Source organism: Chenopodium album, chromosome 17, assembly GCF_948465745.1.
Source record: "Chenopodium album chromosome 17, dcCheAlbu1.1, whole genome shotgun sequence".
NCBI classification, from domain to species: Eukaryota; Viridiplantae; Streptophyta; class Magnoliopsida; order Caryophyllales; family Amaranthaceae; genus Chenopodium; species Chenopodium album.
The window spans coordinates 5,202,548-5,228,199 of record NC_137850.1 but is presented as its reverse complement, the minus strand read 5'-3'; the positions used below and the strand labels follow the sequence as shown (position 1 = coordinate 5,228,199).

The following is a 25,652-nucleotide window of genomic DNA, read 5'->3' as shown; positions in this document are numbered from 1 at the left end:
ATATTTCATAATAAGCAATTAACATTATGTCACAAATAAAAATACATTACACTGACAAACAAATAACATGGACATATGTTCTTTCCACTCTTTTGGTGCAAATATGTTCTTTTCATTTTAAGTTTGTGTTCATTATATTTTAATAGTATGTTCTTTTCACTCTAGGTATATGTTCATTACATTTTAATAGTATGTTCTTTTCACTATAGCTATATGTTCATTATTTTTCTAAACTATGTTCTTTCCTACAAAACAGCTGTACGAATTAGTGTACTAGCGCCTGCAAGGAACAACGATTGATGTAGAACAAAACAAAGCTAAAAGGAAAAATAAAATAAAAATAATTGACGTTGTCGAGCTTTGATAGCCAACCAGTGAGCTGGAGCAACCCAACGAGGAACCTTACGAATCCAGCAAGAAAATCCAAAAGAATTGTCCTAATATCATGAAGCAACCAAATGCATGAGACGTCATCCGAGTGAAAGAAGAGAGACCAATGTAGCACAATCCGAGTAGATAAGAAAGCAAAAGTGTCTTTTTCATATGACTAATCGATAAAAAAATATCAGATAAAATAGAAAAATCGTCTATATACAAATAAAGGTTGAAGAAATTATTTATACATAATGGCCATAAACTTTAATGACACAAGTTGTAACAGGTGAGTATCACTTATTGAATTTCATATGGTTGACTTTTATGAGTTGATTTTTTAATTCATTTTTTTTTTCCTTTTGCTCTTGATTCACACAATTTTTTTATTTATTTATTTATTTTATTTTTTTTTTTTTTTTTTTTTTTGTGCAACACATACAACCATTGCATGTTGACAAGTTGTCCCTGCATACAACACTACTAGAAATTTGACACATTATTAAAAGAGGGAAGAAGATTATGAGTCAAATTTAAATTGAAATTTAATAGAACTTGAGCCCATTATTCTAGTCACTAAAAACATGACAAATTAAAATTGTATGTAGGTGTCATGTACAACAATTGTATGTGTAGCTTTTACCTGCTTAAATCTCAGATGTAATGTACGAGTATTTCATACGAAATATGTCACTATGCTTATGATGTAGCTTGATAACATTCCTCGTTAATAATGTCCAAACTATAGTTTAATCAATGAGCATGACTTTAAGATGGTGTCTTCGAAAGTCATTATGTATGTTCTGTTTCCTACTGTGATTTATTAGAAAACATCCTTGGTGACTTGAAATACCACATTCCAAGTAATCGTTGTCTATATACTCTATATTGTAGGTATCATGGTTGCCTTCTATGTATTTTTATTAACGGTGTCTTTAAAGTCATTTTGCCAGATTTTACCATTCTTTCAAAAAAACAAACAGCCAATAGCTAAACAATTGGTCGAACCAGACAACACACCCAGCAACCAAATGCTTATTGCCAAACAAGATCATTAGCCATAATGAATGCTTATTGCCAAACAAGATCATTAGCCATAATGATCGACGTATGCCCCCTACAATACAAACCTATTAGCTTACTTAGAAAGTTAGGACCATCACCACATCTACTACATAAATTACATAGTTAGGACTTCGGACCATTACCACATCCACTACATGATCCAAACCCAACTGTTTAGTACAATAGCATTGCATCAATACCCTTCATAAAGAATGGGTAAGAAAGTTCTACGAAATTACAACTTATATGGACTATAAATATATCTCATAAGAAACGTTTCTTCAATTTAAAACGAAAACTGACCAAAAAAACCTCAACAAGATAAGATCACCAAATCTATTACAACCATGTCTAAAGTACAGAAGCTGTAATACACAACTACAATTTTTCACAAGGCAGCAAGTGCAGACAGCTTATGAGATCAAAAAGAAGCTCTAACTAGAAAATTCAAGGAAACAAGAGAGAGAATCAAGTGAGACAATTGCGAGCTGCTTTTGCTTAATACCAAATACAACAATTTCAGTTCATTCAATACATCCTCTTCTTCCCAACAAAATTCACTTTACAAATAAGAGAACAGAAAGAAGAAAATGGAGAAAAAGGGGGAATCCAACTAACCTACATCTTAGACCTCTTTTTATAAATCCTAACCTTCATAAACTTCGAAAAATACCTTGCCAGTCACTCAAGTAAATTCTAATACAAAACTTGAATTTTGTTTTTAAACAAAAACTTCAAATATGACTGGGGAAGATCAGAAAACCATATACCAACAGAATGAAAAAGAAACCTGCTCATATCACCCCCCCAAGCTAGCTAAAAATTTGTAATATTTAGTCAATGGCAGATTGTCATTCTATACCTCAATTTATGCTATTAGCACCACCAGAAGATACCTTTGGCTAATCCTTCGGCCTGCTTTTATGATGTTATGTCCTCACATACAACCCCCATATAATCTTTTTGATATTTTCAGCAATTGTCAATCCCAGAGAACTCCCACCATCAAAAGATCTTGTCGAGCTTACAAGAAAAGGGCACTTGTTCCAGATCAGTAGTTATTTGGCCAATTCATTTGTGCATGTTGAGATTGTTGATAAACATTAGCTGTCGCACCCGCCATATCAACAGCCCCAGGCATGGCCTGGGATTGTTGTAGAAAGGGATGCACACTAGCTGCTGTAACTGCTTGAGCAGGATGGTAGATGCCGGCAAAGGTACCTTGGCCAGCCTGTGTAGGTGCAAAAGTCACATGCTGACCTTGGGGAAGATTGTAGAAAGAGTTTGCTGGTAAATTGGCAATGTCACGACCTGGTGCAGGAATCCAGACAGTAGAACCTTCGCTCTGCAACACAATAGAATTTTAAATCAGCCCACAACCACTAGAAATGCAAGACAGCCAAAAAAGTAGTGTATTTAAAAACCGATAAAAAAAAAAGGGGGCATTGGGTAATTATGGAAAAATAGAAAGAATATAAATATTAACCACTTAAGCTCATGCACTTTAACACCAAAAGAAAAAAAAAATGTAAAAATCCTAATCAATTGACACAAGATGCCAAGCCAACATAAGTTCCAATTAAAAACAGCACAAGCATCCAGAACAAAATGTAAACCCTCCCTATGTTCAGGTTGTGTCTAACTATGTTCTACGTAAGGGAAAAGCATACAAAGCATACCCAAAAAACAAAAAAAAACAAAAACAAAAACAAAAACAAAAGGGTTTAATTAGAAAATAATGACTGGCAGTGTAGACAGAAAATGATATAAAAGCAACACCCCCGCCCCACCCCCCCCCCCCCCCCCCCCTAAAAAATTGGTTGGCATAGATTAAATAAGAAAATTAAAGATAGCTTAAAGCTGACATTACAATGGACTCCAGTGATGATGTAAAACTTGTCTATGCATGAGATTGAGGGTCTCCTCCTCCCCCCTTTTTTGTGTAACACACATCACCAGGTAAGTTTTGTCATATAACAATTATAAAAATAAATAAAGTAAATAAAATGGCAAGAACAAGCTAACCTGTTGCCCAGTTATATACATATTATTATCCTTATACTGGGATGCAGCATGATCCTCATTTGCTGTTGAATTTCCAGCTGTAGAAGCTGAAACAGGACTGTAACCAATTGGTGAGGCCCCATATGGTCCATAACCTCCACCTATACCAATATGCATTGAGTTCCCAGTATTACTTGCTGGCTTATACTGAGACATTGGAAATTTAACTGCTGTCGGGCCCGCCGCAGGAGCAGGTTGTGCTGGATATACATTGCCAGGCTGAGCTTGCTGAGGGAATACATGATGATTACCAAGAAACTGATGCATGGCAGGAGGTGGGACATAAAATGGAGGAAAATAATGGCCATAGGGAAGATAATTTGGCGGGTAATGTGGTATATGAACTCCAGCTGGTTGGCGGAAAAGAGGCATTGGTTGTTGAGTGACACCTATAGAGTTTGGCATTACACCAGCAGCTTGAGTAACAAGTGGCGTTTGAGCTGCTGTTGACAAGACCATAGAATTTCCACCCTACAAATGGAATAAACAGGAAACAAATGCATAAATGCAAGAATTACTTAACAAAATAAGATCAACATTGATCTTATAAATTTTTTTAAAAAAAACTGTACAAAACAAACTACCAAGGGCACTTCAGAAAAATCAAAACAACTTCACTCAAGTTCCATAGATAAACAATTTTCCAAGTAAATGACATGTCTACCATCCACCATTTTTATCAGATTTAAGAGGGGCGAGAACATATGCAGCATTTAACATATCAATTCATGGATTTCCGACATGACAACTAGACCCTTCTATAATCAAGTTTTGGACCAGAGTCCAGAAACCTCACAAGAAACTACAGATCAATCCATTTAAAAACCTACTCAAGGACAAGTACGGATAAGCTTCAAACATGACAGTTCAAATGTATCACATTAGATGTTTGCAATAACAAAAAAGGTTAAGCTAAATAAAAACATTAACCCCAGCACCAAAATGGACATTAATATAAAATTCCTCGCTTCATTTTTAGTTGACACGTTTCTAAATCATGTATTGCCAATGCATAAATTCAACTGCTAATATTTTCAAATCCCAGTAAGTTAAATACATAAACAGTCAAGAAATTTGAAACTACACTTTGAGACGAACCAAACAAGATTTCTATTTATTTTATTTTATTTATTTATTTATTTTTCTCAAACAAAATCCCACATGACTATGGTATTCCTAATCAATAAAATCCATAGGCTTGTCAAAGAAGAAGTGGTAATTAGTGTCAAAAGTCAAACTTCAATAAAAATGAGTTACAATGAGCTTAACTCCTCTCATTATCAACCCTATACCCTGAAATGAGACATGCACAACTAATTGAAACCAAAGATTACTTCTATAATGATTCATCTGGGGCCAGATAGTACATTATTAAATAAAAGACAAGATCAGCCGTTCTAGGGCCAGATAGTACATTATTTAAAAGGAGCTGAGATCAGCCCTTCTTTTAAACAAGTACAGCAAAAGCCTATTCCTTGACAAGACTGTAGCTTTAAATACCACTCAAGTCCTTGAGAAAGAATACCAAAGTTATGTGTGAGAGAATAGCACATATCTCCAGCATTAAGGAACAAACTCAACAAAGTAAAGAGTAAAATGTAATTAAACCCATTAAAGCAGTAAAAATAACCAAAAGTGGGAGTCGGGAGAATGCTAGAACTCAGCGGGCACAAATTTAGGTTTGAGATGCAAGAGACATTATAGTGTTAAACCCTTTTTTAAAGTGAATAAAAAATATAGAAGCCATAAGTAAAACAGAATCCAATCAAGTGGAGTCACAACATGAGATGAGCATGAAAACTACTTCAACAGGCCTTCCACAATTCAACACATATACTCTTATGTTTAAGGTCCCGATTACAGAGGATGATCATCTGTCGCTTAATAAGAGGGTGTATAATAATCAATAAAAGGAGACGGCATGCTCTAGTTGAACATTGCACCATTAGCCCCTTATGCTTTGAAATTCTTTAATGAAGTGAGCATACAAACCTCTGTCGGAGATTGTGAAGGCAGGACTGCCACATTCCCATTGTACTTCGCAGCAGCCAAATGTGCAGGAAAGGGGGACACACGACCATCACTGTCTGCTCCAGAGCGATAAAATTGGGCATAGAAGCTTGAAGGATCCACTGGTTGTTGCACCTGACCAGTAAATCAAATTAGTACATCAATAACCTTACCCAAACAACAGGGGGCGAAAGGTGAAATATAGATATAGTAAACATATTGTAGCAGTACAATCTATGAGATTTAAGGATTTTGGAAATATTACACACACATGACCCACCCCTACATCTGCCAATCAACTGCTTAGCAGGATCAAACATCCATCGGACCAAAGATCCAAATTGACATCAGCAAGGAAAATAAAGCACTTACTACAAAGCTAGAAGCTCTAGAAGCATCACGAAGTTGTGTCTCTGAGGCCTCTGGTGATCCTAATGGGTTGCCAAGCATTGGCGGCAACAGACCAAAATTATAATTGGTAGAAGCATGGACATTAGAATGCTGAGGACCACTAACTGTCTCCTTTGAGTCACTGAAATCAGGTACAGAATTAGTTGCAGCGTTGACATCACCAGATGACATGTTTTCCTCAGGCTTAGGCGATTGTGAACGATCAGCATAATCAACTTCCTCTTCAGGCGACAATGTGCTCTGACTGCAGATTAAGATTGAAAACTTTTAGGTTAGATAGATCACAAGTTCAAAGCATATTATCTCCATAAATAAAAAAGATTAATAAAATTGCACATCAGATATTTGTTCAAACATAAGGTATAACATACACAGTAAATTTAAATAGTAAAACATGCCAGCAGAGATGTAGAACATACTACTCAGACTTCTTCAATTGTTTCATATCGATTTTCATGTTTGGCGATGCACAACTTTGACCCTTTCTAATTATCTATATTAAAAAATTATAATAATTTGATATTTGAAAAGATAGATGAAGACAAATAAGATTATACTTTACATAAATACATAATAACAACTGTATTATATATGGCAAAAGCTAATGAGCGCCCCCGGGTTGTTAGATAAGAGAATTAAAAGTGGAAATATTAGAGTAAAACTAACATTAATTACACCAAAAGACGCGTGCTTTTGTCATACATTCCTAACTTAATACTATTTCAACCAACATAATTATTCCTTATCTAACGCCCCTAGGTGCTTGTTAGCAAGATCCTTTATATATTAGTAGATAAATAAGTAACTATAAAATAATGCAGGGGGACATCTATTAATCTTTAAGAGGAAACCAGAGTAAAGCCAAATGCTTTAGAAGAAGCACTGATCACTGGACCACCCTAGTCCAATCTGTATTGTTTTAAACTCATAAGCATTCACAATCATGGAAACGATTGCACAACCACCTTTGCAGGCGATGTAGATGATTTGCACCTGTTCTGTCCTAACATATTGGTCATGAAAATCAAAAACCATTACAATGGGTCAGTCAAGATACGGCCAAGATATAAGACCATGGCCAAGAGTCAAACTTCAATGCATTTTCACAACCTAGGCAATGGTGCATTTCTTAAATAATGAAGCCAATCATTATTCTCACCTTAAAAGCTACAAGTCCTAGATCACTTCATGAACCATTTGACTTTTCAAGCTCTCCAAAACACATCTTAAAACATAAATATCTCAAATTTAGCTTATGCAAAAATTATAAATATATGATAGTTTAAAAGTAACATTGAAACAAATCCAACAAGATCCCACATGACTGTTATTTCTTATGGATAAGTGATAAATTATGGTCAAAGTTTTTAAGTTTTGACTCACAAAATTGCAATGAAGCAAACAAATAGGGACAAAGGGAATAATAATTAATAAGTTCAAATAAACACATTTCAAGGTTAAAAAATTCAGTCAAAATCTTATAAGTCAAATAATAGTCTATGAAAGTTCAGGCCAAGTAAAATAAGTTTAATTGAATTCAATTTACAATAATGAGAGCATATAAGGTCAACAGTTCAGTGTAGAGCAAATAAATTCTGGAGTTTCAAGTTGAAAAGAATTTCCATCACCATTCATCTATCTCTTCTCCTCACATATCTCTTACTTTTCTCCCTTACACAACTGAGAAAAGATGACCAACTTAAAGCAAAGTAGAGTGCCACTAGAGAGAATTAAAAGAATGATGAACCAAGGAGTTCTGCAGGTTAAATTGAAGCAATCCTCACAATAACTGGGCAACATTCAACAGATAAATACATTATACGTATGACTAGACCATATGAGCAACAGTATCGCCAAGATAACTAGATATACGATAACGAGTCTATGACAGACAAAAAAACTCTTCAAAGGTTAAAAGATTAACCATGTACCTCCTACACCTCTAACCCTGTCCACATTCACATATTTGGCAATAAAGTATGTGTACACTACCCAATTCAAAGTATTCTTCCTTGAATATTCAAAGGAGCAGCCATGAAATACACACAAATAGATAAATAAATAAAGAACATCCAAACGAAAACATAATCCTCCTTGCCGGATGATAGAGCCAACCCCACAATCTTACTGTGCCAGTAACTTAGACAATGATTCAAGACTAATTAAATGAGTGACATATCAGGGAAAAAGACAAAGAACACTTTAAAAGGAAGAATGGCATCCTGGCAGGTATAGGCTGACAGCAAATAATCCCCAAGTTGATTGTATATTGTAAGAGAAAATGTATACAAAGTTTCATACCTAGCAGCCTCCTCCACTGTTTCTTCAATTGCCTGTTCTGTCTCAGAAACGGATTTCAAGTTTTCAGCCTCAGATTCGCTAGAGGTTTTTGAAGCAATAACAAAAGTAGCATCAAAGCTTCCAAAACTCAAACCAGTCCGCACAGCATCAGGTACATGTATGTGGTTTGGAATAATAACATGCTGAGCATCCTTCACATGTAGTAGACCTTCCAGCTCCTTCTCTAGCTTGTTGGTAGCACAAGCTGAATCAGTTATGTTTTCCACGGATTGAGTGTCTGCACAAGATTCAGCTAATTTATTGGAGCCTTCAGGTGCAGCTGGTGTCTTAAGTCCTTGAACGGTATTTGTGTTGGTCACCTTTGGCTTCCACTCCTTATTGGGCCCCACTGAAACATAAAAAGTTAGTTGCGTAAATTCATTATTGAGCACCTATTGACATCAGGCGGAAAAATAAGACTTTTCAAAATTAGAAAGGGCATAGCAAGTGAGCAAGTTGCCCTCAGACAGCAAATGCATATGACGATATAATCCAGCTACAATCAATTCTCCAACTGAATTGATCTTTAAAAGCCCAGCAAGCTTAGTCCAAAGACATTATCTAAGTATCCCTATCCTACATAATAAACGTGACAAAGAAGTAAAGATGCATGCTTTCAGTTCTAATCAAGCAATTATCAACACCACAGAATGTCAGAATTGCAATAGGCATGTTGTGAGTTGCGACTGGCAACTCCTCCTTACACTCTCTCCCACGCAAGCGGAAAGTCTGGGTAAACCTGGGGGTCCCAAGCACAACAAAGAGTTTGTTCCTAGATAATACAACCCAATAGTGAAGGAAGTAAATGCATGAATGACTCCTATTGAGTTGGAAAAGAAAGCCAGGCTGGTATTCACTTTAAAAGCATGTCATTAGTGCTAACACCATCCAATGCCAAAGGCTAGCCCTACAACTCAACTGAGAAAGAACTGAACCACGTTATCACAGAATTTAGTTTCGTCACTAAACAGTCAGGAGCAACAGATATCTTGATGAAAACAAGAACAGGTATACCTTTTTGAGAACCCAAAGCTTGCTGTGAACGGCTACCATAGTTAGAGGAAGGTCTACTTGAGCTTCCATGACTCAATGATGAAGGCTGCAACAATTCTGTAGACTGGTTCTTCACAGCATGTGACTTGGCACCCACTTTGCCTGACATCAAAGTTACCAACATCAGGAGCAAATTAAGCATACAAATACAAACAAACAAACAAACAAAAAACCTCGGTTTTTTTATAAATCAAAAAAGTAAAAGAAAACTCTAAAACTATATATTGGTCAACGGCCATCACCAGCATTTGATTTGTTTTCAGGAGAAGTATTTGAATTTGGCTCCACATGCGAGTGCTGGATTTCAACATCACGTTTAATAGTGTCAGCACCAGCAGGGACATCTGTATCATTAAAACCAACAGCTGGGGAGGTTGCTGCCAAAATAGATTCCACAGTTACTCCAGACACCATGTTCGATTTCTTGCTTCCACCACTCCGTGTCTGTGGCTCAAGTTCCTTGGCACCACTTAAGGTGTTGGCACCTTTAGTACCCCCTGAAACTACATTAACTGGACCATTGGGCATCTCTGTCACAGAGCTGTAGAGGATAAACAAGAGTATAGACATGTAAAGGTTGTGACGCCAGCAACAAGACCATATATGAATAGTTGCTTTAATGGAACAATTTCAACAAGATGTAACCTTCCATCTTCTTTTCTTTTTGTCTCCTGAACTGGAGGAGATGAAATAGATCCAGCTTTGTTAGAAGATTGGGTGATTCCATTCTCCTTAGCAGGATTACTTCTGCCACCGCCAGCATCTGAAAACGTTGTCCAAAAATTCACATTGATGATTCATAGTACAGATCAGAACAAAATAAAAAATGAAAACCACAGCAGTATAGCATGTAAGGGCCTGTTGCCCTGTTCATTTTCGTTTTTATTTATTTTATTTTTGTTTCTTTTTAAAACTAAAACAAAAAATAAGAAACCAGAAAAGGTGGTTGGCACTTTTTTCCTGCCAGTTTACAAAATCGTGATGATTCTAATAAGTTTGACTAATTTTTTATTTTTATTATGAAACATATCATGAATTTCAAGCACAAAAAAAAAAAAAAAAAAAAAAAAAAAACCAAAAAACTGAAAACTACAATAATACTGTACAGGCCCTAAGAAACTACAAATATAATATCAAATAAAAGTTATCAAAACTCTAGAAACAAAACAACATGAGAAAAGCCAAAATTTTGAAAAGCATACAGCTACTATTACTAGTAACAGCAGAAAAAATAGATGTGCAATTTTAAACATTATGTGTGGTTATATTAATCTAAACAAAGAAAAATATGGTCAAAATAGTTTTTCAGAAAGTTTTAGATATGATAAATTTCTACAGAGCAATATTGACATAAACTCAATAGAGAATAATCTTCAACTCACCTGGTGCTGCATAACGAGATGCATAATTACCACGTCCACCACGATCACCCCGTCCTGGAGGACCAGGTCTCCACCGTGAATCAACCATTTCTCGGCCAGTCTGGTTCTGTAATATACAAACACAATAAGAACTCAGAATGCAAAACGCAATCCGACCAACAGGTGCAGCAGCCAACAATGACTGTCTCAGTGCAGAAAGTCCCACCAATTACAAATATCAAACAAGTGCAACAGGCAGAAAAACAAAACCAACTAGTGTAGCAGAGACAGTATAGCAAGTGGGTCATGTATAAGGAAATGTAAAGATTTTAACAGGTGGTTTTGTATAAGATATAGTAGGAAAGAGAGTGTCATAAGTGGAGTTTGTGTAAGATGAAGCAGGAAAAAGAGTAGCAAATAATTTAAAATAGGAAAAAGCACTAACATAAGTGGGTGAGAGCCTTAAAGGAACAGATGTAATAAAAAATTGGAAACTGAAATAGCTTAAGAATTTAAAACCCCTAACAAGAAAGATATAATATACAAGTAGCATGATTCCTTCAGACAATATCCCAAAGGTTTGCACTAAAAAGAAAACATTGTTATGACAATGGCAAAATCAATCGATAAACTTCATTTTCCCCCTTACACGAGCAGCATATAGCCAATCACAGAGGTTACAAAACAATGTATGATACACAGAGCATGCATTGTTAGATACCTTGATAGTCTAAGGCTTTTCCAAATGGACTATTAAGAAGTACTTTCTAAAACCTCCTTAAACTAATGTATGGATGAAGAAAAATCAATGAAGCTCAAGTAACTATAATAAGTACTATTTCCAAATTAAGGATAATGCTAGCAGCAGCGCCTCAAATCACCCCTAAAACTAATGCTGACTTGGTGACTCTAAAGTAGGTTGAGACAAATGTTGATCAATGATGTTTAATGCCAAGAAAGATAAAAGCTGAAATTGGAAGTCTTTTCCAGTTCTAAGGTTTAAATTTCTAAATGCAACTGATATTTGGCATCAGGGTTGGACTGCCTTGAATGGTTCAATGAGTAAGATCTAGAAACACTGTTGTTACTGTAGCACTGCACACACATCTAGCTTTATTCATCCCAATAGAAGTTACACACGGCATAGAGATGGGTCTATGGAAAGCACAACCCATAAAAACCATGGTCAAGGATAGGGGCTTGTAGGAGCAAAAGGTAGATACCTTAGTGGGAAATTACAAAGGGGTTTGATGCCAATATCACTAATTCAAAGCCACTCTAAACAGCAAACAGAACAGGGTCTCCAAGTAGTAGTATTAATTGTTCCCAGTCTTAGAAAGGATCTCCATTACAAAAAGTATCTATTTAAAGCGGTGACACATGTAACGTTATCATTTCTACTATACAAAGGTTTTCACTTTTCAGTCTAAATTCCAAAACCAATTCAAGCTAATATTATCTCCCATCGATGCATTATAAAAATTGATGAAAATTTGGCTAAAGCCAACCCTTGTTTATGCCAATTTATTCAAAACCAAGTGCTTGTTTATTATGCATAGGAAATAGTATTTCCTACAAATTTAATTTTCAAATGTACTAGGAACTATTATTTTTTGTTTGGTTACTGATGGAATGTTCACTTACGTAAAGGAATCTAGGTAAATAAATTCCTCCATTTTGTGGGAAGTAGAGCTTCCTAGGGATTACAAATTCCAATGTTTCTGTAAACCAAACAAATTCATGTTCTTCCTTCCAATTCACGAGAATACATTGGTCAGCAAAACAAGCACCAAGTCTTTCCACTTCCCTTTACCAGCAACAACTTAATCTTCTTTTACAAAATAAGTAACACCAGTAGAAATAATCAAAATGTCATGCATCTATTTCCCAACATGCTAACCTCCTCTTTTTTAAAACAGCACGCGTGCGCGCGCGCACACACAAACAATTTATTTACCTCCTCTAATCCCGGTACACATTAAATAAATGGATGGCGATGACTTATAATGACAATGAGAGAGAAACAGCCATATTCAAGCTTACAAAATATTAAACGGCTAAATATTATCATTTCAAAAAAATAAAAACACCAAAATAACCTATAAACACATTTATCGTCAATGTCTCAATCATAGTAAAAGGTCTAGACAGCCACTGAACCAATAATTGCTTACATAAAAAAGTACTTCTACATAAGCACTCACAATTCACAAAGTTAACTTCAGAAAATTAAATTAAATACACTAATTTCAAGACTTACCTCTTTTTTCCGATCTTTTTTCCTTTTTACTTCATGGAAGGTATCTAAAGAACATAAAAATAGCGTAAGAATGCAAAGAGTAATGCAGAAAATTCAATAAAGAGTATAAGTTTGCAACTGCCACAAATCCAATACATATATGAACGACGGTTAAAGGAATGCTTATTCTCAATAGCTTATTAAAAGGGTCATAAATTTTAAAAATAAAAATTAAAAAAAATAATAATAATAAAAAAAAAATATGTCAAGTTACTAAAACCTAAACCAAGCTTCAAACGAAACGCCATCAAATCATCTTAGTATTCAAACAGGAAACAAACTAGATCTCCCTGTGGAAAGTGTGGATACCATGAGGATTTTACATCATTTCAATGGTATGGCTTGCTTTTTGGCAGACTATATGTGAGGAGTATCCCATTAGTGTAAGGAGAAAATTAAATCGCTCCAACATCAAACTTACATCAAAACTAAGACTTTTCAACAGACTTGAAAAAAACCTAGTTCTTTAACCTAATATGTCTATTACCACAGTTGTCAACTGTGCAGCCACATGGATATCAGAATATGTCAATGCAAACAGAAATAATCAGTTTAAAAACCAGCTCACTGGAGAAAAGGCATAACTACCACTACTCTGCACCAGCAACTAATTAAAAAAAAATCAACTACCCCAAATCAGCATTCATACACACAAGTTCATAAACTTTATAAATACATTATTAGGAATTTCCCGTGTAAATAATTTTCAACCTACTCAGGGATTCCCATGTTATCACTTTCATTGTCTTTCATTTACCATTATTTTTAGATTACTCCTTCCATTTCATAATATTTTCCACCCTTACCATTATTAGTTGTCTCAAAATTATTTTCACACTAGCCTTCTCAAGTAAAATCTCTTATTATCTCATTCTAACCCCACACTATCTCCCACTTTTCGATCTTGGGAATCAGGTTGCACTCTTTATTGCATTGTCTTTACTTTTACACAAGGAGAGAATACAAGGAAGATGCCTACGAGGCATAAGGGGAAATTCTTTTCAGTCATAGATTGTCACGTATATTCCCAACATTATCAAAATACTTTGGAATACAATATCAAAAAGAAGAAAATCCACAAAAATAATAGTGTGCTAAGAGGCACTCCTCTAATGCTAAAGTGCCTAAGTCAACCTAGAAATTGTAACCCTCAGCTGCTTTAGGGCAGGGGCACCTCAATTGCACTTTACAATTCAACTATAATGTGATAATATTTATCTAGAACTCCAAAAGGTGACTTAATAATATGATAACTTTCTCAATGGAAATTGCAAATTCACTCTCAAGTAAATAAGGAAGTTTTCCAATCAAGTCATGGACTGTTTTGAAGAATAAAATGAGGGCCGTGGCAGGGTGGGATAAGAAAAGGGAGAAATATTAGAAAAGGGTGAAATATTAGAAAAGGAAACTTTTGTGATCTCGAAATCTTATTTGAAACCATTAAACACCAAAAATGAAGGGATTAAATCAAATACAACCAAAATCATGATGAAAGGCAAGTGCACGATCATAGGGGCACATCCATCCTTGCAATCTTCCACCTTTTTATCCAACTACTCTATCGCCTTAAATAGTCATGTGAAAATGAACCATATGCTTGGCCCAAATCCAGTTGTGTGCCCCCACTCACAAGCCTCCCTCTAGCCTTGATTCACCTCAAAGAACTCAGTTTCATTTATTCAAATATAAAATAACTAAATCTAACTAATTCCTTAAAACCACTAGACAAGCCCAAATGTACTTCAAGCAAAAATGACCTTCCTTCATTCATCTAGGACAAAAATGGCAATATAAAGTAGTAAATTTATCTTTCCAACTAAGAGTCTTTCATTCTTGACAGTGCATCTTAAATTATAATACAAGTTCTACGTGTATCAGGTTCCGCGTGAAATAAAACATGAAAATCTAGAAAAACAAACAGGCCTTCTTGCACCCATCTAACGAAGGTCATCGTACCCATGGTGTGGGATAGAACTAAGTGAGCACCACTTCGCACCTCCCATCAACTCATTTCAATATGGCCTTGTAATTTGCATGCTTCTTTTTTACATTTAAACAAAGAGTATTTATAGATAATGGAATAACAAGTCTTGCCATTCAGATTTTCAAGAGACCTAAATAACAAGTAGTTTCCAATAACTACCAAATTGCCAAATAATCAATTGACACAATCATTCATAAAGCAAGCACATCTACAGTGGATCTGCTAACTATTTTTTCCATCCTTAGCTTGTTCAAAATTCAAAACTTAAACGCCACGACCACAACTCCATATAACTACACTTTAGAGAGGTCCAAAATTCCAGATACCCAAATTAGTTAAGACACCTAGCATATAAGTGAACTAGCTCATACAGTTTTATGTTCAAGCTGACACTCACTGAAGTGTACAAACTACAGTAACCGGTTACTTCCGAGGGCAAGGCGGGGAGCACTCAGGTAACTAAAACCGACTTGCATGATGCTACATGGTTCTTCCATTACATAAAGCAAAATATAGCAGGGGAAAAAATAAAACACCAGCAATCAACGAATCGAAAACCGAGCAAGCTCTTAAACCAACCCACCTCAAAACTAAACCACCCAATGGACCCGTAAGATACAGCAAAACCACCAAAGCAAAAACAAACACAATATTGAAGCCGAAATCGAGCCGAAACACAGATCAACAGGACAAAATAGGGAGCAAGACGAACCTTGAAGGAGGAGCTTTTGAGTGGTTTCATTAGGATCCATTGAACAATCCTTAAGCATTGCATAAATTTCTTCATCACTGTGATTTCCAGTGATCTCTTTGATGTTCTGGATCGTCTTTTTCACATTGTTAGGGATGGTTGACGACACCCTAACCCCACCGCTCATTTTCACACCCCCTCCTCCAAACCCTAAAAAAACCAAACCCCAATTTCAACAACAAACAAAAACGACGTTTCTTCAATCAAATTAACGTTTCTGTATGAATTGGAAAGAATTCAAAAAAACCCTAGAAAAAAAAAAGAGGGAAATTGGGTAAAATTGATTAGGGATAATGATTTAATTGGGGAAAAAGATGGAAACTTTGAATTGATCTACAAAGAAAGAGGAGAGAGAAAGAAATGGGGGGAGAAGAGAAGAGGAGAGAGAGGAAGAAGAGAAGAGGGAGAGAGCAAATTGGAGAGGTTTGGGGGGAGTGTAGGGCTTTTTTGGTGGGTTTGACACTAGGTACTTTTCTTCTCCTCTTTCCCTCTCTCTTTTTTCACTCTTTTTTTTTCTTTATTGTTTGAGTTTGACAATTTTTCCCTTTGATGTATTAACCTTAATTGAATCTGTAAATATATCTAAACATCGATTTAATCTATTTCCATGATTTATTTGTTGTTAATCGAGAGTAGTGATCTAACGCAAATTTAAACCAAATGACTCATCACCCAAATATGACTCGATTTAACATGAATCAAACTACTGATCTATATTGATGTATTATGTAAATATGAGCACAAAAAAGTATATATTAAATGACAGAGGAGTATCTTATTCAATGACTTTGGATGACTAAACTAGTTCAAATTAATGCAATTAAGAGTCACGAGAAAGAAATTAAGGATTAAAAATGGACATAGTTAAGTTATGACCAGGAAAAATAAGGTTTGAATTCAAATAAAATAATTTAATCACCACGTGGTATTAATATGGGAATTTCTGCTACAAATAAGATAAACGGAAATAAGGAGAAGGTTGGTACGGAAAACATGGGGTTTGACAACATATGGTGTTCATGCATAAAAACTACTCCTCTACATATTCATGCACCTCCTTTCAGTTAGTTGCTTTTTTTATATAGGTAAAAGAAAAAAAAAATCAAGAACCCCTCCTTACGATGGGAATTCCTACTAAATCAAAATAAAGAATAGTAGATGAACTAGAATTATTAAAAACATAGGCATTCATATTAACAATTATTAAATGACTTTTGTAAGTGATCTAATTTGTTGCGCAATATGCCTCATGGATACTCCAACTTTGATATCGAGTGAGAAGAGAACCCGTGTTGTCACTAATGTGCTCCATCGTACACAAGAGTGACCAAATGCCTTTTATTGAGTTAATGATTGTAATTTGTCACTTTCAATTTGAATTTTATGAAATCCTAGCTAGAGTGCTAATTGAACTAAATTATGAAGAAATGTGATTTTCGCTATGAATGACTTGGTGTTATCAAACTTGAACATACATTTCTTGATGAAAGCTTCGTTACTATCTCTGATGATAACTCTTAATGTTGTTGAGTTGTTACAAAATGAACTATAACATTGAGTTTGATGAAGGTGGTGGGAGGTGTCTTCCAAGATATAAGGAAAATGAATATGGGAGAAAAAGTTATGTATCACGGATTGAGATATCCAGTAGAGAAAATCCGTAAATGTGAGACTTCAAGTCACCTATTGAATGCAAATAATTTTAGGCGGTAGATCCTATATATGTAAGGTTTTCATTACAAAAAATACGAGTATAATAACATCTCTCTCTTTCTAAATACTCCAACCACTCTCATACGACTGAAAAAATAAGATACTTACAAAAGTTACAACCTGTTACAAAGAAAACCACACATTTCTCAACAACCTTTTAGTGTAGTCCTACACATTCACATGGGGATTTTAAGGTAAAGTTAAAAAGTAATTATACTCTAGTTAATCTCTGTGTTTCTATTGTTCTTCCTTTATTACATGTGTAATTCACATTTTTTATTGTTAATTTTCTAATTATATTTCAATATTATATAATGATAAAAGTTTGATTTGTAATCGAATATATTCATTATCATGTACTCTCTCTGTCCCTATTTTTTTGCCCCATAGTTAATTTTTGAGTCAACTTTTAATAATTTTGACCGCAAATTCCCATTAAGTATAAGAGATAATATAGTCAAGTGAGATCTTGTTGGATTCGTCGAATTATATATTTTATTAATATCAAGTTTTTATAATTTTTACACTTATAAATCTTGAGATATATACGTTTTAACACGCATCTCGAATACCGTGAAAAGTCCAATGGAGCAAAAAAAAGGGACAGAGGGAGTATCAAACAATTTGCATATCATTAAAAAAAATTAGTTGTACTAGACTACTAGAGTACTAGTAACAAGAAATGATTAAGTTCCGATCTAGAAGAACAAAGTTAAGAAACTAACGGCTTTGGTAAATTGGTATATAGAAGTAGAAAAGACAATCACCTCTAAAACACTTCAAAATGAGAAAACCCCTTGTTCTTCTCACACCACTTTCAACCTTCTTAAGAGCTTCCACCTTCATCAATGGCGTTCCCCGCCATTATTTTCTCTCTCCTCCAACCTCCAATTCCCAGCCCCAGCTCCAAATCCCTCCACCAAACCCTGAACTCAAATGGGTATTCTTCTCTACTTCTTCACTACCTCCTCCTGAATGGATCGAACCCTTCACTGACATCTCCGACGTCGTTTTACAACCCCACCAAAATCTCCCACCCTCCATTTGGGTTTCTCGAATCCTCGAACTCCTCGATGGTTCACCATTAATGGAGTCTGATTTGAGTAATTATTGCAATAAGTTTTTGGTTAGATTAACGCCTAATTTTGTTGCTTTTGTGTTGGGTTCAACTCAGGTGAAAACGAACCCAGATACTGCTTTTCGCTTCTTTTGTTGGGCTGGTAAGCAAAAGAATTATAATCATAAGCTTGAATGTTATGTTACTATGATTGATGTTTTGGGTGTTTCAAATGATGTTGATAGGATTAAGATTGTGTTTGGTAGGTTTAAGAGGTTGGATTTTGTTATGAATGTGAATTGTTTTAATTCTTTGATTAAGAGTTTTGGGAATTTGGGAATGGTTGAGGAATTGTTGTGGGTTTGGCGTCGAATGAAGGATTATGGGATTGAACCTAGCTTGTATACTTATAATTTCCTTATGAATGGGCTTGTGAATTCTATGTTTATCGAGTCGGCCGAGCAGGTTTTTGAGGTGATGCGAAATGGGAAAACTTGGCCTGATATTGTTACTTATAATACTTTGATTAAAGGGTATAGTAAGGCTGGGAAGACCGGGAAGGCGATGTGGATGTTGAAAGAGCTGGAGGTTGGAAATGTAGAGCCTGATAAGATTACTTACATGACTTTGATACAGCTTTGTTATGGAGAGAGCGATTTTGATGCTTGTTTGTCTCTTTACCATGAGATGGTGGAGAAGAGATTGGAAATCCCACCTCATGCTTATAGTTTGGTGATTTGTGGGCTTTGTAAGGGTGGGAAGTATGCCGAAGGAAATGTGGTTTTTGGGGACATGGTTCAGAGCGGATGTAAGGCTAACATTGCAATATATACTGCGTTAATTGATTCGTATGTCAAGGGTGGAAATGTGGAGGATGCTATCAGTCTTATGGAGAAAATGAAAAAAGAGGGTCTTTCTCCTGACGCGGTTACTTATGGCGCCATTATCAATGGGTTGTGCAGGAATGGTAGACTGGAAGAGGCCATGGAATACTTCAGGGTATGCACAGATGATGGGGTTGGTGTAAATGCTACCATATATTGCTCTCTTATTGATGGACTAGGCAAGGGAGGGAAAATTAAGGAAGCGGAAAGGCTATTTGAAGAGATGGCTGTGAAGGGTTGCACTCGTGATTCTTATTGCTATAATGCAATGATCGATGCTCTTGCAAAATGTGGCAAAATTGATGAAGCTTTGACACTCTTTGATCAGATGGATGATGAGGGTTGTGACCAGACAGTTTATACGTACACCATACTCATAGATGGATTGTTTAAAAAACACAAGAACGAAGAAGCGTTGAAGTTGTGGAATACGATGATTGATAAGGGAGTTGCACCTACTGCCGCTTCTTTCAGAGTTCTTGCAATCGGACTTTGTCTTTCTGGTAAGGTTACCAGGGCTTGCAGAATTTTGGATGACCTAGCACCTATGGGTGTCATACCTGAAAATGCCTGTGAAGATATGATTAATGCACTGTGTAAAGCAGGGCGCATTGAGCAGGCTTGTAAATTGGCTGATGGGATTGTTGATAGGGGCCGAGAGATACCTGGGAGAGTTCGTACTATATTGATCAATTCCCTGAGAAAAGCAGGAAATGCAGATTTGGCAATGAAATTGTTGCATAGTAAAATTGGTATTGGCTATGATAGAATGGGAAGCGTTAAAAGACGAGTAAAGTTCAGAACACTCCTTGACATTTAGATCTCAGAGGTGATTGTTCATGAGGTGACAAAAACATTTGGGAGAGAGGAATTGAATGGTAGACAACATTCTTCAACAAGATCTGGAGAAGTAATATATGCCATTTGAGAGGGAAAAAAGTACCATACTCCCTTTGTATAAGAACAAAGGCGAGGCCCAATATTATGCCAAGAGTCTAAGACTGCCAACTATCGAGGGATCAAACTAATGAGTGAAATCTGAATATCTTTCTGTTGGTCAAAAAGTACTATGGAGTATGGACAAAAGGATTTTCAGTGTGCAATCTGACATTTTGTTCTGTGAAACATTTTAGTGAACAAAGCAATCACATTAGGAAGAGGGAAAGCAAAGTAAATGAATCATCACTGAAGTATGTGAAATGCCTTTCACTCGTGTGCTTTGGAAGTTTGGAAGATCAGAGATGAAGTCATGTTTGGAGATTAGCCAGGCCTTCGGAGGTACAATAGCAGTGACATGAGAACAGATTTAGAAAGTTGAGAAAGTAATAATCGTGTTTAATACGGAGTATTGACTTTGTTTCATATATAATTGCACTATTTTGACATTTTTAACTAGTCACACTTTCTGTTTTGACCATATTTTTCTACAAATATATTAAAACATACTGTATATTAGACTGTATATTGTTATTTAATGGTTTGAATCTATATCATATAAATTATATTTTTAAATCATCAACTTCTTTTAATTTTTACTTTTAAAGGTAATAAAGATCATAGTTATGCAAAAATCAAATTATTGCAACGACTATTGCAACGATTATGGTGGGAAGTAACCTCTTCACTAAAAAAATTTGGTTCAATCACTTGAGTCTGCCCAAGATGATAAATTAGGGATATTATAACCAAATTTTCTTTACAATATTACAGAAAGTTTTAACTTAATACCATTTTTGTATAATTTATATTAAAGGCTAACAAAGTGAACAATTATCATAATAATTTAATCATTCATTGCACAATAATCGATAGGAGTAGTTGAAATATTTGGGGACCATATCTTGATCTCCATGACTTCATTACTTACGCTATAATTTCTTATCCATAAATATGATATCCCTCTTCACGGAATCACTTACAGATAGAGAGAACACAGGCAAAAACAGAGGAAAACAGAGAGATTAAAGCAAGAAACTGATAAAAATGGCCGCGGTTGTTCCGAGGATGAAGCTTGGTTCTCAGGGGTTAGAAGTGTCTAGTCAAGGTCTTGGATGTATGGGAATGTCTTTTTCTTATGGTGCCCCTAAACCCGAGGAAGATATGATCAATCTTATTCGCCATGCTGTTTGCTCCGGCATCACCCTGTTTGATACCTCTGACATGTATGGACCTCATACTAATGAGATCCTCCTCGGCAAGGTAATACCCTCGCTTCTTTTTTACACTGTATTTAGAGGTTGTCGACACAAACATGAATCTGACACAACATGATCCGTATACTAGCTTCAGTTCTTAGCCTTTAATCCTTTGATCTTGTGAATTGAGCAGGCATTGAAGGAAGGATGGAGGGAGAAAGTGGAGTTGGCTACAAAATTCGGGATTAACAACGTTGGGCCGAAAATGGAGATTAGGGGTGATCCTGCATATGTAAGGGCAGCTTGTGAGGGAAGCTTGAAGCGTCTGGGAATTGATTGCATCGACCTCTATTATCAACATCGCATTGATACTAAAGTTCCCATTGAAATCACGGTTCGTACTCGTACAACACTTTTCTAGATTTACATTTTGCTTATGACCCGGGTATAAAACAGACAGATAATAGAGAAACACACAACATTGTTGGACTCAAGAGGTGAAAATTTGTAGGTGCTCCCTAAAGTCCATTGACATATTGATGACATACAACATGTACATTGATTATGATGTCTTTGGTTGGTTAATTTTCAACATTAAATTAAGTACGAGTATTACAAATCAAATTTTGGCATAATACTCCACAGTAACCCCTATGAAGCCTACCACCCACTTCTCTTCACCCGAAACAAGGAAGCCAAAGTCCTCGCCACCCTATAGTGGTTACAGATCTCCGAAAGCTCCTGGAACCACACTACAGTTAATGTATATCCTCTGCATCATAAGCTAATCATTGAAAGGGTTGTGAAATTACCCTCTGCACAATTTCCAAGCTATTCTAGGCCATTAAGAAATGGGGCATATTGAAAATGTCCAAGGGGTTCTGTTAAGAACTTCTGTTAGTTATACAAACAATATACAAAGTATGCTTCTGAGATTTTTGGATGTTTTTTTCTCCAACTCAATCCAGCCAAGATTTGCACTACTGTTGAGTTACTTGAGTCCTCTATATAATCTTGGGCACAAGAGCATTCTGAGGTCGAATTCCACCACTGAAACATATTCAGCTTCCTACTTGTGATAAACTCATTTATTTTCTTTACATGCTTTTACAGATGGGAGAACTTAAGAAACTGGTTGAAGAGGGAAAAATCAAGTACATCGGTCTGTCTGAAGCATCAGCTTCAACTATTAGAAGAGCACATGCTGTCCACCCATTAACAGCAGTTCAGCTGGAATGGTCCTTGTGGACCAGAGATGTGGAGGCCGAAATAGTCCCTACCTGCAGGTAAGACTTCTTTGATGCTCTGTAAATCATATGTAAATCTTAAGAATTACAGCTCTGATTTTGTTATTTTGGACGTTTCATTAGGGAACTTGGTATTGGAATTGTGGCATACAGTCCTCTTGGCAGGGGCTTTCTCTCTTACGGACCTAAAATTGTGGAGAGCTTTACTAAGGAGGACAGGCGGCAGGTACGACTTACATTTTTATATATCCCTACTTCAAATGTTTCCCTCCGGCTTCAGCTTGCAATCCATTTAAAACACGAAAAATAGTTTGCTGATGTTTTTACTTTGCTGTTGTATATAAACAAAACAATGGTACAATGAAAATGATGCAGGAGAGATTTTTTACTCATCCTGTATTTTACAGCAAGTTGAAATGCCTTATATAGCCATATATCTTATACGGAATAACATAGTTTTGGAGTTGGGTACTCAAGGTAAAACAAATTATATATTTCAAGTAATATGCAAGTGTTTGATGCATGGAAGATTCAACTTCGATGTATACATGTTATATACCTTCCTATTGCATGACATTTGATAAGATGTTAAGATCTATTTAGAGCAATGCTCCTTTCTCCATATTGATGCTTGTATGTCTATCCTTCCAGTCCTTTCCAAGATTCCGCCCAGAGAATATGGAACACAACAAACACATATTTGAACAAGTTTCAGAAATTGCAGCAAAAAAAGGATGTACACCAGCACAGCTAGCACTTGCATGGGTTCATCACCAGGGACAAGATGTGTGTCCCATTCCTGGAACCACAAAAATTGAGAACCTCAACCAGAACATTGGCGCTTTGTCTGTGAAGCTAACTTCGGAGGAAATGGCCAAGCTAGAATCCCTCGTCTCTGAGAACTCTGTTAAGGGTGATCGATATGCATCTCTTTCGAGCACCTGGAAGAACTCGGAAACTCCACCGGTATCCTTATGGAAGGCTGAGTAACTGGTGAATCTAATACTTGTATTGAGATAATGACTTTGTGTTACAAAACTCTATGACCTTCAATTATTCCATAGTTCCCTTCTTTTACTGCCTTCAAATGGTTGGAGGTATTTGTGATATTTTTTTATTTATTTATTTATTTTTAGAAACAAGAATCTACTACTCAATTTTAGGTATTTGTGCTAATACTGCTAAATGCAACTGAAAAAGTATAGGAAGTTGATTTGATGAACACATGGGAAACAATTATTAATGCAAACAGCAACTGCTTTGAAATAAATCAAATAATAGGTAATTGGTTACTTTTGATTTTATGAAGGGTTGAAATTAAACTCCATTCATGTTTTTTTGCAAATTAATTTGGTTTTTTTTTTTTTTTTTTTTTTTTTTTAAAGTTTGAATGAGCCACAAGGATATATTATTAGTTACTAAGGATAAATTGATGCCAACAATTCCAACTACGCCCTATCTTCTTTATAAGGTCGTAACTTTAGGAGGGTTCTCCTCAAAACGGCCCCTAACATATTTTTAACTGGTTTGACTGGCTAAGTGTCACATGTCTTGTTTTCGTTAAGTGATATGGAAACTTGGGTACATCGATGGCTTCGGTGTGCGGTTGTAATGGTGGAGAGAGAGTGGGAGAGAAAAGGTTATTTAATTTTTTTAAATGAACCATTAAAAATTTAACACGTAGAAATTTTAACCAGCCCGATAATAATAAGTTAGGGACTGTTTTAAAAGGACAAAGTTAAGACCGCTATAAATTAAATTAATTAATCAATAGTTAAAACATTATAAAAATAATGCTTATAGTTGTGACTAATCACGTCGATTTTTCAATTACAAATGGCAAAGGAGAATTCTAAATTTGAATGAGCAACATGAGCGTTATAAATTCAAAATGGCAATGGAGGATTTGAACCAAGGTCAAAACTTCAATTCCACTACTATATATGTCTGAGGTCTGGTTTGATCTTTGATGCGGTGTAATTTGGGCTTTAGCCACATTTTTTTCAAATCACAAATAATTTTTGTAAAAATGACTATACATGTTGTAAAATAAAGGCAATAGGAGAAAAATTAGGGAGAGAATAGATCAGTCTATTATTCCATATATTAAGGGATATATATACATACACAATAAATAGGGTTTTCATAGAAAACAATAAAACCCTAGACCTAGATTATTCTAGAGAATACAGGGGCATAATGGGCATCCACAAATATTTTATAACACTTCCCCTTGGATGTCCATTATCGAAGACTATGTCTCATTAAAACCTTATTAGGAAAAACCTTGTGGGATAAAAACCTAATTAAGAAAAAATAGTACATTATTCTTCGTAATACGCTCGGAATGCTGCCTCATTAAAAACCTTAGCAGGGAAACCTAATGTAGGACAAAACCATGGTTAAGGGAAAAAGAGTGCAACACGTATTTTCTCCCCCTGATGAATGTATAGCTTGAGATCTTCTAATGCAATGAATCCAATATAATTGAGTATCTTCTCACATGGCGCAGAATAGTATCATTCCTTGATCTTCGATCCTCCTAAATCTTCACATCTTCACACGAACAAGTAAGTCTTCATATCACCATACTTATGATAATAATACATGTGTTTGTCCACATTTCATTCGAAATCTTTGTTTAAATTTGCCTTATCCATTATACTTTGTGCCTTCTTCTGGAGGCCGTGAATAATAGAAATTGATGATCATTATTTGATCAAACATTTCTTAATAATTATATGGCAACACATGCTATTATTAATATTGTTCTTCAATCTTGTATGAATTAATAATATAACACATGTAATTATATACATTGATCATGGTTCTTCTGGACCATAATAAAACAATCTCACGCATAAGTATCCCGTTGACATTCTTTAAAATATTCATAATTGACATGA

General features: G+C 35.5%; 3 protein-coding genes across 3 annotated transcripts; 2 read left to right on the top strand and 1 right to left on the bottom strand.

Annotated features, from left to right (window-relative positions):
* Positions 1–1,826: 1,826 nt before the first annotated feature.
* On the bottom strand, positions 1,827–16,185 carry LOC145589428 (GBF-interacting protein 1-like). Its single transcript, XM_081645973.1, has 11 exons — positions 15,672–16,185; positions 12,937–12,980; positions 10,698–10,803; positions 9,961–10,078; positions 9,558–9,856; positions 9,277–9,417; positions 8,224–8,611; positions 5,884–6,166; positions 5,494–5,646; positions 3,463–3,972; positions 1,827–2,782 (listed from the first exon to the last, which is right to left on the bottom strand). Exons 1-11 carry the CDS (start codon positions 15,835–15,837, stop codon positions 2,489–2,491), a joined length of 2,502 nt encoding a protein of 833 aa, XP_081502099.1. The 5' UTR covers positions 15,838–16,185; the 3' UTR covers positions 1,827–2,488.
* A 2,001-nt stretch (positions 16,186–18,186) lies between these two features.
* LOC145589425 (uncharacterized) lies at positions 18,187–20,639 on the top strand. The gene has a single exon (XM_081645971.1). The coding sequence runs from the start codon at positions 18,208–18,210 to the stop codon at positions 20,182–20,184; it is 1,977 nt and encodes a 658-aa protein (XP_081502097.1). The 5' UTR covers positions 18,187–18,207; the 3' UTR covers positions 20,185–20,639.
* Positions 20,640–21,285: 646 nt separating this feature from the next.
* Positions 21,286–23,912, top strand: LOC145589426 (putative aldo-keto reductase 2). Its single transcript, XM_081645972.1, has 5 exons — positions 21,286–21,563; positions 21,693–21,893; positions 22,613–22,785; positions 22,870–22,972; positions 23,398–23,912. Exons 1-5 carry the CDS (start codon positions 21,348–21,350, stop codon positions 23,734–23,736), a joined length of 1,032 nt encoding a protein of 343 aa, XP_081502098.1. The 5' UTR covers positions 21,286–21,347; the 3' UTR covers positions 23,737–23,912.
* The last annotated feature ends 1,740 nt before the right edge of the window (positions 23,913–25,652 follow it).